At 39.2% G+C, this 14,711-nt stretch overlaps 1 protein-coding gene across 2 annotated transcripts in view; it reads left to right on the forward strand.

Moving 5' to 3' along the window:
* The window catches only part of CPQ (carboxypeptidase Q), a 168,008-nt gene that overhangs the window by 32,211 nt on the left and 121,086 nt on the right, over positions 1-14,711 (forward strand). For both annotated transcript variants that reach the window (XR_012649865.1, XM_075023657.1), the window contains exon 3: positions 5,096-5,303. Coding sequence is in view for 1 of the 2 variants with exons in the window: in XM_075023657.1 (XP_074879758.1) it covers positions 5,096-5,303 (208 nt within the window). In the remaining variant the exon portion in view is untranslated. The remainder of the gene's footprint in view (positions 1-5,095; positions 5,304-14,711) is intronic.

Genomic DNA, 14,711 nt, shown 5'->3' on the forward strand with positions numbered 1-14,711 from the left:
ATAGAGGTTGAGGGGAAAAATGTTTTCTGGCCTGATTTTAGAGGATGCTGAACCTAAATAGGATATAACACCACGTCCCTAATGTTACTTAGCTTTCAAGAATATATTTGCCTTTTCCCTCTACTCCCCAAAACCTTCTTTTCTTTGACCTGTCCCAACAACTGCCTTTCTTCCCTATCTCCAGGCATATATATCTAATTTTTCACTGTTGTATGCTTCATCTTCTTACATCCTCATCCAGGAGTATTGATCCTGGCATGTGGTCCGGCTCTGTGCAGGATGATGTGGCATCCAGGGTCCAAGACTGCTATTTTTACAGAAGCATTGCACATCCCAGCTGCTGCATTATAACTTTGTATGTGCAGCTCTTTCCTGTGACCCATGCAAAAAAATTTCTAGGTTTTCTGTAACTCTGTGAAAGAAGCTACCTTGCAAGTAGGCACGAGACAGTGCACGTGGGCCATTTCTGAAAGAAGCAGGAGCATGGTACTTTTATCCTGGGGAGATGGTCGAGTCTGAAGAACAACTGAATTAGCCAGGCTAAGGTCAGAAAAGCTTGGGTCTACCACCTGCATGTGCTTGCGGTCGGCATGGAATACAGTATACCGTGGTGCAGCAGCCTCCAGACTAAATTAGCTTTGTGGGAGAGCTGAGGTGGAAATGGAGAAATCTGAGAAGTTGCAGCCATCTAGCAGACATGAAACAAGGGTGGTCTGATGTCTCTGGTCTGCAAGGTATAGCTGTGATGGTCAGGTAGGCTTCATGCACTGCTCTTGTGGTGTGTTGCTGCTCCTACTCTGTCTTCTTCCTACCATGAAGAAGTGTCTTGATTTCCTGGTCCTGGTGTCCTAATGTTTGGTTCTGATGAATGGGGAGGTAGCTCTCTGTCTCCCTCTTGCTCTCATGACTGCAGAGGCCAGGATGTGTTTCAGATACATTCTTCCCCACTTTAAAAATCTCCACCAGTACCAGAACAATTAGATGTGTTGTTGACTTTTTGTGTTGATATTTCAGGCAGTATTCTATGCTTAGGATGCAAAAATTTTAAATATATAACACACAGAGAAGTTTAGCAGAGACTTAGTTGATGTAGTTTCCAGCTTTGTTGTGTCTAGCTCTAAAAATACTGTATTTAAATTTTTTTAAGCAAAAATTGCCTTGTCCATTAGATTATTTATTTGACAGTGGCAGCTTCAGTGCATGTGGATTAGCAGCATCGCTGTTCCATAGTGTGATTTGTAAGAGAAATCATAATTCTTATGTTAACACAGTTTGAAGTAAATGAAGTTTGGAAGGTACATAGGGGTCAGTTGTTCACTTGCTGTTACTGAAAAAATTTATTGTCAAGTTAATGATGGCTGCATTTGGCTTTGTAACTAGATCTCCAGGGGACTGTTGCTGTTAACTGGATGACAAAAATGAGACTGGGGGGAAAAAAGGAAGAGACTAAGGCTGTAATTGAGGAATGAGGAAATCAGTATCCAGTAAGATTAAACAGTATGTAAATTATATTTCTTTCTGGCTTTGCTAAATCCCCCTTTTAATACAGCAATTGATTGTAACTAACTAGGTTGAATTTCTGTGTGTTTATGAGTTGAGTGTTTCTAGGATAGTAATAAAAACCAGTGGAGACTGGGTTCCTAAGTCTCAGGAATTCCTCATACTTGATATGGTAAAGTCTTGCCATGTCTTGCCCTGGTGTGGCCAAGAACAGCAACAACATTCTGTATGAAGTTTCCTTGATGTTTTAGTAGAGATTCTTCAGTTTTTAAAATCTGATAATAAGGTGAATTTTCCTTTTTTTTTCTTACTCTTCTTGAAACCTGTTACTAACACAAACAGATGGATAGCTCCAGATACTAAAATGGCTTAAATATTCACTGCATTTAATCTTGGGGAGAATAAGTAATCTTGTGAGGAATTCCCTTTGAACTAATCTACTTCTGGCATGATTGCTGGCAGGTAAGCAAGGTGCTAGGAGGTGAGTCTCCAGACAGAATTCTTCATGCCAAGAATCAGACTTCTGAGGTATGGCAATGTTGCAGACAGCTGATTTACAAGTGCTTTTATATATACCAATGTCTCTATATGTGTGTGTATATATATATATGATTGGACATATATATATATGTAGACTATCTGTAGCTAATAAAGGGTAACTGTAATCAGTCTTGCGTTCTTCCTGCCTGTGACAGATTTTAGACTTTGCTAATGAATACCATGCCATTTATTTCAGCTGGCAGTGTGATCATGAAAGTTGTGGCATATCCAAGTGTTTGGATAGAAATGTACATTTCTGTGTACAGAGGACTTTGTAATCCATAAATTTTGTAGGTAATTGAAAGTTGCCTGCTTGTTCCCACCATTAACACCCTTCCTATACCTTAATTCTCAAAATGACAGGGTACAATTTACTGTTTAATATGAGAAATGAAAGGAGATCCATAGTACTACATAGATTCTTTTGCTCACTGGCCCAACCCAACGATATGTGTAATGTTTCACATGGTAAGAACAAATAAATAATCTTCAGCTTCATACAGTCAGCCAAGTTCATCATGTTCATAATTCTGTCTTCTATGCTTCATGCTCTTTAGTTAGCTAATTCCCCAAATGCTCTGTATTCATCTTTTGGACTGTGTGGGTTATATTCTTTATATCTTGCTTAAGTAAGCAGGCAATCTGGCTCCTTCCTTACATGGGTTTTCTGAAGACTTCTATTCAATAATACACATACAAGCTCTGGATCAGATAATGAAAGGAGTAAGAAAGAGATAGAACAGCTTTTGACATGGGATGCAGAGCCATAAGGCACTGAATTGGTAGGAGATGCTAGGGGTAGAGTTTTGTTAATTTGCTTAAAGGCTAAGTAAGTTGAGGCATTTCCCATTTTTAAAAGGAGTAACTCATTCCCCTTAAACTGATAAACTGTTGGGTTTTTTGTTTCATTTCTCCCCTTGCACAGGAGGTCTTAGGGTGGTTTGTGTATGTGTGTCCACATCTGTATTTAAGATAAACATTGCTCTTGTCACTTCAATAGATGAGACTGAAATGGTATAAAAGTGGATTAAAATGCAAATGAGTTGTTGACTTAGTCAGAAGTTACACAGGAGTGAAGTTTTACTTTGTTACAGAATGCACTGCAATTGCTGCTTTTAGTATACTGTGCTGCCATTAAGTTAAACTTGCAGAAAGACCCTTTGTTTTGTTTTGTCAAAGGATGGCTTTATTTAGTTTTTTTCGGAACATTCAAAAGTAGAGATACTGGGCTGGAGTTTGCAGCTATGTGTTCTTTCTCTTAGCTTTAATTCCCACAAAGCTCACTTTAAAACCACTGATGCCTGTCATCTAGGGAGGGCCATAAATGTACTTCTCCATGATATTTCTTAGGGATTATAGATGGTTACTAGCTCTCTGTAGTGTTCTTTAAAAAGCATCCAGGGTTGGTGTTTGTTCATTAATGCAGTAATGCCAAGAAGAGTTACAGTCCTTGCTTCCCTTGACGAGCAGTCAGTAATACAATGTGTGCCCTTCCAGTGCCTGCTGCATGATCCAAGTGGAGCATTGGGGAGAGCTAATAGGAAATACAGATTGCAGTATCAACCTACTGAGACCATGACTTTTCTTGTGAAAAACAAAATTTTGCAGATACCTGGCTTTACTTCCAGTGGCATGGTTCCATACCCGGAATGATCCTGTCACTGGGATGCTCCTTAGGTAGGCAGCTGAACCTGCAGTTCATTAGAAGCAGCTGGAGTCTGTTAACATGCTCACCTACCTGCCAACAACAACTAGTAAAATTTGAAGGTGATTCTCTGGTTTGGCTCTCTGCCTCCTTCTGTAAAGCTAAGAATCTGAATAGTTATTTAAAATTTTTACACCTCTCACACTAGGTTAGTTCTGTAGCTAAAACTCATGGGCTTTTGCTGTAGCAGTAGATGTCTTTTGCCCTCTTAGTGGTGCACTCTTAAGAAACCAAACTGGTGCTGGAAGAGATGATCTTCCTATTTTTCTATCAGTTCTTCTCATGTGTTACAGTCTCAACTACAAGACTTTGAAATCTTCTCCAAGGAGAAACATTTTCTTCTTAAAAACATGATAGTTTGACTTCTTCAACAAATCCTTGCTAGACATTTGTTATTAGTTTTAGTTTTCACTGACATATTCTGTGGCTTTTAGGTGAAATGTACAACACTAAAATTTCAAGCATCCATTACTTCTATTTAGAAGGAAAGTACCAGCCCAAGTTGTTAAGCAGTTTCTACTTATCTCTGTAACCAATCAACAAAATTGGATTTTAAGCATAGTGGTCATTGTAATGAATTACTTCTTAAATGCTGTGAAATATAGTTCCTCAATTAATGTTCTAAAAAGTTAGAACGATTCTCTGGCTTTGGGAAAAACTACTTATCTATAAAATCCTTTGTTTTTTCAAGCTGGGTGGGTTCTAACTTACCATGTGTGAATAGTTCTGCAGAAATACCTGCCTATGTTCTCTGTATAATAACTGGGAAAGATAGGCTGCTGGAAGAGCTCCCAGAAGGAGATCCAGTAGAACTGTGGTATTCTCCTGCAAAATTTGTTGAAACTGAAGAGCTTTAATTTCATTTCATTTATGGATTAAATAATTTTGTAAGTGTTTCAGTCTAAAAATATGTGCTTCCAGTTGTCTTATGTTAAGCTAAGTTGTTTAGCAACATATCAAAACAGTTCCATGAAAGGATTACTATCTTGTTTTATTAATCCCATAGGCAGCTTTTGCAAATGTTTTTGTACTATAGATGATTGCAGTGAGGCATTAAAGCACAGGCAGAGAACAGAATTCCCCTCATGTATCCTTCTTGTCCTTCAAGTTATGTTTTAATACCAATCTGATAGCATGGTTTACAGAACTGTGTGTACTTGGTTCAGGGTGCTATTACAGCTATTTACTACCAATCCCTGATGAAGCATTTCACGTAGTCTTCCTTTTCCAGTAAGAAGTTAAATCTGATTTCTTGTGTTCTGCACAGTCCATGCTTTTCTGTCTGTTAAAACTAGTTGTAGGGAAGTTACAGGAAAGCAATGTTAAAGCCACTGTAATACTTTCTTTCAGGAATTACAGCCGAAGCCATAGTGGTAGCCTCTTTTGATGAACTGCACAAAAGAGCTCAGGAGGCCAAGGGGAAGATTGTTGTCTACAATGAACCTTTCATCAGTTATGGTGAAACTGTGCGATACAGATCACAGGGAGCAGTGGAAGCTGCTAAAGCTGGAGCAGTGGCATCCCTCATTAGATCCATTGCTTCTTTTTCTATTCACAGGTAAGCGTTTTTCTCTTTTCTCCCCGTGACTCACATTTCAGTCTTTAGTTCACATGTCATTTCTGGGCAGGCATTTTTGTTCTCCATGACTTAAACCTTGCCAGTTACGAGTGGGTGTTTGATTTTGAAACTATTGGCTGCACAATAGTTCTTTTCCCCTGTGCTTTGTCATTCTTTTAAAATGTTTTCATTTTTTGTTGCTGATCCAAATTTTGTATGATACTTTTTTAAAAGAAGTTCCTGCATTCTCAAGGCTGCCATAAATATTCTGAGATCAACCAAAATCAAATGCCTTTGGTGACAACATGTACCAGACTGTCAGTGATGATATGAACTGGTCATTCTGTATATTTGACTAGAATATAAGTGTACAGTTTTTATTGTATTGGTCATTTTCCTAGCGTGAGGCTGACTTGTACTAGATGAAGGAGTAGTCTGCTTTGAACAGAATTATTTAGAACACTTCAGCAGTAAGGTTTGTAATTCTCATGCTGCTTTTAAGTAAGGTAAGTTGAAATAATGATTTTTTAAAAGTATTTTTAGATGTCTTAGTACATTACTTATTTATCATATATAGTGTTATATTACTGAAATGAGCTTTTTTAGTTTTCTTCTGGTTGGTAACAGAATTCCTTATTTTATCTGGTGATTTTTTCCAACTCTGAAAGCTTACACTTAAAATGCTCATCTATTGTGAAAAAGACTAGTTGAGGCATAGAGAGGAAGTGGAGAAGAGTCCAGCCATAAAGTAAAAGGATGACAGATACACGCTGTCTTTTAACATAGTATTTTTAAAATTTTACGCAGTTATTGGTGAACTTAATGCCTGCAGTGAGCCTTGTGTAGTAGCCTGCTGGTTGCGATGAGAGTTCTGGTCACGCGGGCTCGGACAGCAGAGCTGGACTGAGGACTGCAGATGGGACAGACCCATCTCCCTGCCCAGCCTCCTGAACCTGAGCTGCAGCCTGAGCAGGAGTGGCAGGGGCTTTAAGTGATGCCAGACACAAAGCTTGACTGCTTAAACTGTAGAGCTGTGTTAATAAAACGACTTAAGACAGCATGGAAGAGAGACACGCAGTTTATACAAGAGGTGCTGTATTTTGTAATGTTCTTTTTTTGGCAAATACATTTTTAGAACAGTACAGGCCATTTACTCCTTCCCCTAGTTGCCCAGTAACTCTTTACCCACTGAGGAGTCATTGGCAGTGGCTAACCTGACCCTGAATGTGTGCCACATCATAAACTAGAATTGTGTTCTGTTTAGATAACACCATGGTTTCTTTTTGATCTCTGCTCCTAGGTTTTCTTTCTACACAAGTCTAGGCTGAAGGTGGGAAAGGGCGGTATGGCTTTGGGTCTTGCTTGAGGCTGGGACTGGGAAGTGGCTGGGACAAGCACTTGGAAGCATGCTTGATTCCACCATTTCAGACAGAACATAAGTGGTCACACCTCAGCAGTATGAGAAGTGTGCAAGTGTCACCATTTGTGTCAGAATGTCTGAGAGATGCAGTAATGCCAACTAACTGTATTGGATCATGTGCAGAGGACAGCTCTGCTGCCAGTGTAGTTGCTTGATAGCATTTTTATATGCTCTGTGTTCCCTTAAAGAAGCCAACATTACCTATTTAAAATGTTTTCTCAAAAATAAAGTACTTAGATGCTATCCAAACTATACTAGTGTATTTCTTGATCCCCAACAAATGGGATGTTTACGATATATTTTCTAACACTTTCAATTTTCTAGTAAAGTTCATAATAATGAACAGATAGTAGAATATGTTTCAAAAACAGTTTTATGAAAAATTACATGGTTTCAAAATAGTCTTATTTGATATCATCAAAGAATATTGCAATCTATAATCTGTTGACTATCTGAAAACCAGAAGATGATCTTTCCTGTCCTTAGTTCTGGTGCCCTGGAGAGGTATCCATTGAAAGCGACTCTTTGTATCTCTGTTTGCCAGACTATTTATGGAAATGCATTTTAACATGTAATGGAAAATTTAGAGATGAGGAACAGAGGTGGAGACTGAAGGTAGTAAAGCCTGTTTATTAGGTCTGGGTACTGGCATTACAGCTATTTCAGAATTGAATGAAAAGAGAAGAGAAACAGATGCTAAATGCATGTTTGTTTAGAAGTATTGAATCCTTAATTGAGGCTGGGAGCTGAGGTGTCATTCCCAAAAGCAATTTCAAATTTAGATGCTGCCAGGAAGCATTTTTTCATTAAATGTACTTTCTGTCCTTTCTTCATTTACCTTCACTTAGGGTTTTTTTGGGTGTGGGAGGGATTGGTTAATCTATTTTTTCCTATAATAAGGGAAGTATTCAGGTCCAGTCCATCACTTCTGTCACTCTGTGATGCCTAGATCTGTTTGTCTTGTTTCTAACAGAAAATAGGTATTGCTGTAGGCAGGATGGATTTTCTTATCTCCATGCCTTCTCCTATGTTTTCTCTTAATCACCAGCTGTGTGTCTCCTTACTGATGTGCTGTGCTGGATGGACGCTATGCTGGATGTGGTGCTTCTTGTCAATCAGTGTCTGGGGCACTGTTTGTTCAAGTCGCTTGCCTTTTTGATTGACTGATGGGAAATACTGCATTGCTGCAGGGAGTAGTGTGTTAGAAGGGTGAGAGATGGAAGGTAAAAAGCCGATAAAAGACTTGTAAGCGTTGTGAAAGAAAGTCTTGCATTCTTGCAATTTGTATACTGCTGCTTTGTTGACCAGAACCTTTTCTTCTTGGGCCTGTGGGTTTACATGTGCACCTATAATATGAATAACTGCTAATGGGATTGTGGCAGTTCTCCAAAACATCCTGGAAACATCTTAGAAGAAAGTATCCTCCTTCTGGTACTGCACTATCCCACTTTCCTCAGGAAAATGAAGGGTGGAACTTCACAATTTTCCCTAAATTATATCAGCTTTGGTGTGGTTTGTTTGTTTGTTTGTTTGTTTTTTAAGATTTCAACCCCTTTTGGACAGGAGGTTGCTTATGTGATTGTTCTATTTGCAATGAATTAAGCTGGCTGGAACAATGGAAGCCACTTTGTGGTGTGATTTCTAGGTGACCTTGCAATGTGAATAATATTGATAGGTTAATACTAGGTACTTTCTAGTAGATTAACATTTTAGGCTTATTAGGGCTGATTATTAAAGCTTACTGACAGGATGGAATTGGTAAAATCACAACATGAATTAAATCAGTGTTCTCTTGTTGGCAGCTCGGTGGCTGTTCCTTGTTCCAGAGATGGCAAGCGACTGCCACATTATCAAGAGCAAAGTTTGAAGGGAACCTTTGAGCAGGGATTATGTGGGCAGTTTATTTTTCTTTACGGTATGATCATATAGCTGTGGAGTGAATGAAACCACTTAGGGACTCAGGCATCCCAACTCTGAATAAGGGCAAGAAGGAATGAACCTGAAAATACTCAGGAAAACTCATTGCTGTGTTTATATTGGGGGTCATGCCAACTCACCAATGACAGTGAAGGACTGGAAGGATTTGTTGTTGAGTTTCAAGGAGTGAATTTATTTATTTAGGACAGAAATGGTAAGTGAATAGGAAATAAAATGAGCAACAGCATCTCCCTTGGCCTGTGAAGAGATGACAGTAGTTAGGTGGTTGATATTACCATGTTGCGTGGCAGTTGTGTCTCATGGCATTGTCCCCATGTTGTGTTAGAGTCAAATAATTCTCTTGCTACTTTATAGGTATCATATAAGAGTGGGTTTTGTTACTTAGGAGAAAGTCACTGCAACAGGTAGGTAATTTTCCCTGCCCTCCCCCCCAAATGCTGTGTTTATGACAGCCTTTTTCCCAGTAACAATTTCCTGAAGCACTGGCAATTTGGTGGTGAAAACATTTAAGCATGGATATAAGGAGTTAAGAGTAACAGAACTATTTTTAATGAACCTTCTCAAATAACACATATTACTGCAATCAGTCAACAGAATCCATAGTATTCGGCTTTGTGGAGAAATCCAGGTGTTGACTTTTTTTGCTTTAATAGCTTGGCTGTGCTGTGATTAACTGTCTTGTACAAGTTAAAGTAATACATACGTTTACTGTTGTATACAATAAACTGATGAGTATTTCCCAGTTTGTAGTGGATGTTTTTACAGTAAGAATACTCAATTTACAAGGCATGGTTAAAAATGTGGTTGTTATAAGCTAGCCATAAGTATGTTTTTTTGCTTCCTAGTTGTACATTTTCACAACATTTTATACATAAAAGGTATCCTTTAGCTATTGAAATGGTCCAGTATTTATCCTGTGGTGAATACTCTTATGAATCTAAAACTATAAGTAAATCCTTCTGTTCCTCAAGAACCAGAGATGAGATAAAGTCGTAACACTGTGTCTTGTAATAATAAACCCTTTAAGGGCTCTAGAAAGAAGCAAATTTGAGTGTTTTTCAAGAACTCAAAAAGAAAGTTCCCCAGAATTCTCAGAGATAAATGCCAAGAGCCCAATTATTATTTTTTTAAATGCCGCAGAACAATCTCTACAGTATATAAGAAATCCAACAGGGAACATGTTACAAGGCCGAAGCAGACCAAGGAGTACTTTGACCCAGTCTGAAGACTGTTAACAAGGACACTTACTTGGTCAAGTTCTTCTCTTTTTTGGCTGAATTCAGCATCTTATACTTATCTGAAGTAATTAATTTCCTTCACTTTCTCTCCCCTTGTCCAGGCTACAGGTGGGCAAGACACAATGTCTGCTTGCGAAGCTCTAGTAACTCTCATCAAAAGCTGTTTCTCGATGAAAGCTGAATTCATGAGTGGCATGGTGCAACTCAAGGTTTATGGTAGAGGTCGCATGGATAGCCCGAGTGGATGCATATGACACAATTAAGTGTGGGCATGCCAGGGCTGGAATATAATTTCATGTAATATATGTGAATTTGAAAACTGTTGCTTTTCCATTATCTTAATTTCCCCTTTTTGTCACCTCACTTGGTTTATTTTCTTCTACCATGTATAGTCATGTATACCTTTTTGTAAATACATTGTACTCTCAAAGTGCATTTTCTTTTCCTCTCCTGTTTTCCCTTTTATTCTTCACTGCTTTGTAAACAATTTATTCCCTTCTCAATCTTGCTGGCAATGCATGTGAGTTAGTGTCATTTTTCAGCTTTTGGGTGTTAGCAGAGTGATTCCTTATGACATCACCTCTTCTAATGCTTGGCCTGCTGCCTTTGGTTCCAGATGTGAGACTTGCTTACTAAGGAGAGCTTCCTCCTTTCCCTAAAATTCCATGTCTAAGGAAAGTAAGGGCTTATTCACATCAGTGGTGGCAGACACACTCAACTTCTGCTCCTTCTGGCAAGTTTTCTGAAATCTGAGGTGGTACAGTAGTATTGGTAGGGTTTCTTTAGCTTTTATTTGTCTTTTGTAGCAAAGAGATGCGTTGGTGGTCTTTAAAACTGATGTTTTATCTTTGAAAGGCTGTATCCTCTGATTGTGTCATGAGCCCTGAAAGCTCCTTTTCCTCCTGTTCTGCTCCTCCTTCCACAATGAATGGCAGTAGATCTAATTTTTTGCTACCATCTTAGGAGCCTTTCTTCCTATGACCCGTTCTGCTGTCTGTAGAGGGGGAGCAGTGCCATGTCCATGTGGGATTGTATTTCAGCTGGTAAGCGCTGGCTAAGACTTCTGTGTGAGCGTGAGGGCAGTTCTCTGTTAATATGGCACTTGCCATGGCCTGAGCCCAGCCTGCTCATGAGCTGTAAGTCAGGTCCCTAACCACCTCTATTGCTCTGTGAGCATGTGGTCTAGCTAAGCAGACCTATATTCCCTTCCATGTATCATAGGCTGGGAGTCAAGCAGGTGAGACAGGTCACTTTGCCCTAGAAAGCTGCCCCTGTTGCCCATTAAATGGCTTGGACCACCAGCTATTATTTTCAGCCAAAAAATCTTGACCTATGTGTAAATTTCTAAAGCTTAACCTACATCCTAAAATAATTTCAGGAGCTCTTCAGCTAACCGCTTCATTTTTATTGTCTTCTTTCATTTTTGTTATTTAATAAACAAAACAGTTGCTGTGAACAAGCAAGCCTATGGTAGCACAAAACAGGAGTTAGGTTTGTCGTCACTTTTTCTTCACTCACACTGTCTGTTGTAGCATGGGACTGGTCATCCAGATTGCTGCTCAACTAAAAAAACAATAGCTTTCCTCAGGCATTTGAGTTTAACTAAGATTGTTCACTGCCACTGGCACCTGTTGAAAGGAAAAAAATGAAATTGGTTTATATGTATGAAATGAAGTAGGAGGTTTTGTATAATTAGTTTTTGTAAGTTTTTGCTTCACTTCGCTCTTTTCGCTCAACACTCATACACACCTTTTTCTGATCTGCCTATAGCACCCTGGTGACTAAGTGATTTTCTGGGCTGCTGAAGCCACGCAGCCTCAGTGGCATATCTGGCCATGTTCAGGGGCCAGCCTGGCTGAAGCTCACAAGACGCGTAGCTGGAGAGAAGCCGACAGGTAACATCTCTGGCCGCGTGTACAGGCTTAGTGTGCGTGAGCTGCCAGTGCCTTGGCTATATTTGAATTTTGGTCCCCCTCTCCAAGTCCTGTGTCAGTTCAGGAATTTGTGGTTACTCTGGCTTTTGGCCTGTTAGCGCATGTGGTATGTGAGTTCATTTCCTGCAGTTCTGTTCAGTCCTCTCAATTTTTTCTTGCTTCTAATTAAGCTAGCCTTGGGCTCTCAAGTCTGCAGGGTGGGATGTGTTTTAGTCCATCTGTAAACCCACTTCTTTGGTTTTTGGTTAATGAAATAATCTTGTGTCTTGGTCTGTTGGGATTAGGGAAAATATTTTACTGGTTGTCCAAACTTTTTCCTCTTCTAGCTGCAAATAATTTTTACATGTTCAAAACAAAAATCCTTGTGTTGCAATGGAGTTTTTCTGTCTGATGATATAATTAAGTTAAAAATAACTTTTTTTAAAAAGTAAAGCTGCAATTAAAGATTTAGGTGCAACAGCTGAGACTGAGCATGTGTTAGTGGTTGGGCTGTGCTAGGTGCACTTATTGAGTGCATCTTCTGGTTTAGTTTCATGTGAAAGGAATCTAACATTGGTTCTCAGAGACTGCTCGGTGGTTGGGCAGCCAGGAATTTTGGGAGGTTCACTTCAAAAGCTCATTCTTTATTCAAACTAAAAGGCTAATATGGACATACCATGTGAGACCTTTAAGAAAGTCACATCATCTATATAATAATTTAAACTTTTTATGGTGTAATTTCTATTGTTGTAGCCAGAGATGTGCCCTCTGTGATACGAAGATTCACTTAATCAGTGCAGGTTGTGGCTCTTCATTATCAAATGGCAATTCCAAGAGGGAGTGCAGGGACAGAGACGAACGAGGTTTTCTGTAAGTCAGGGAAGACAAACTTAGGGATATTCTCTGCATGTCAGCCAAGTAGGTCTCCTTGATGCTGATATGTACGTAAAATCAAACATTATTATTATTGAAAACTTTTTCATAGAAATGGATAAACCAGATTGCCTTTTTGTCAAGAAAAAACACTGAGAAAGATCTGTTTTAGAAGGGAGAAAGTTACTGGGTTAAGTTTCCAGAAATAATGTTTTTCAAAGGATGTCTGGGGCACAAGACATTTATCTGAGTGTAAAAGTAAACTATTTCTGTATTCCTTGAGCAAAAAAATCTACTATTTTTACCTCTTTTTTCCATTTCATGTGACAGTGCTAAGCTGGAATCTGGAATTCTCCTTGATTGCTTGTAATGCTATGTTCTTTGGTTCTGGTGCATGCTATTATGAGCAGTGCCACCACTTTACTTCCAGGGAGCTAGTTCTTGTTGGAAGTACTGAAAATGAAGAGTTTGCCTCTGTTATGTGTGGATCTGATGCCTTCGTTTATTTACTCAAGAAACTTCCTTTGCTTATTGCCATCTTCCAGTGACAAGAGTAACTGTTCTTATTATTTCCTTGTGGTTTTTAAGTGTTTTTTTTCTTCCCTAGCACGTGAGTTTTATGTGCAGAGGGTGAAGTGGTGAATGTGTGTGTTGAAGAGTTATTGTGTTTCAGTGGGGAGGAGAATGCAGTTGTGGTCAAGGCAGTTTAGAATTCATCTCTGAGGGAATTGGAAAACTGATGAACCTGATTCTCCTCGGCTTGATATTGTGCGTGCTCGCTTTTGAGACTGCAGAATTGTTATAAAAATAGTCTCCTTCTGAGTAGGCAGCACCTTCTGTCTGCTTTGCACAGGCTTGGGGAATGCACGAGGCATAAGGGCAGCAGGAAGCTGGGTGATAACTGTAGAGATGTAACAGTAATACTGTAGCATGACTGAAGAAATTGGGAAGCACCACTGATTATTTCTTAACACTCTTCACTTATGGGATTAGTATAGTGGCAGGAATTGTTCATAGGAAACATGTCAATGAGAGACTGTCCTAAGGCAATATCCTGTGGCAATAGGATACAGCAATATTGTGTTCTGTTCTACTAAGGGACCAGGAAACAAAGATAAAACCCTTGTTTGTGGTGTAACAAGAGGAAATAAGAGCAGACCATGTTTTATAAGTCTCTGGTGAGCTTGTGGAAGATTCTAGTTATGTTTCACAGCACTGTGCATGTTGTCTTGCTGCCCTTAGAGATATGAATTGTTGGTGTGCTGTGGGATTCATTTTCTTGCCCTGCACTTAGGGGCTTTCTCTCCAGGATGTCTCTATATGTTGTTGACTGACAATTCATTAATTTTTACTTTGCTTCCTATGTTCCCTGAAGGCCAACATGCCAGACTGCATTCTGCAGTGCAGTCTTTATGCTTACTTTTGGGCAAATCCTGTCAGCAAGAGAACTTGGATGTCCTTAGAAGAAATGGAGCCTGTGCTTTAGAAGATCACCATATTGCACAGTGGATTCTTGCTATTTGAGCAGTGATTAAGGAGTCAAATTTCAGGTAACTTCATAAGAGTGAGAAATCTCTAGATGATGTTTCTTAAGTACCAATCTCTCTGGCTTTTGCCAAACTTTTTGCCTCTTTTTGCTTTGAACTGCATAACTCTGTTTTTTCCAGTAGACAGGGCTTGATATGACATCTGAAACCTCTGGGTAATTTCATACGTCTGGCAGATTTGTTTTCTTACAAAGTCAGTAAAATGCTGATGAGACTAACAAGGGCTTTCTCTACCTCCTAGTTTTGGCTACTCCTGTTCAGGAATATGTAATTGGAAAGAGTTTCATCCATTTGTGTCTAGTAATATAAACAGTGTCCTGTAACTTTGGTAGAGGCAGGTAAAGGGCTAGTAAAATCTTTGTCAGTAGACTCTATTGTCCAGAGAGATGCTGTAAGGATAATGGTCCTTTTGAAATCCTCGCTTCCTCACCATTAGCTTCCCAAGGCAAACCTTTATCAATGTAGTATTCAAGGTGTTT

Source organism: Buteo buteo, chromosome 3, assembly GCF_964188355.1.
Source record: "Buteo buteo chromosome 3, bButBut1.hap1.1, whole genome shotgun sequence".
Lineage (NCBI taxonomy): Eukaryota > Metazoa > Chordata > Aves > Accipitriformes > Accipitridae > Buteo > Buteo buteo.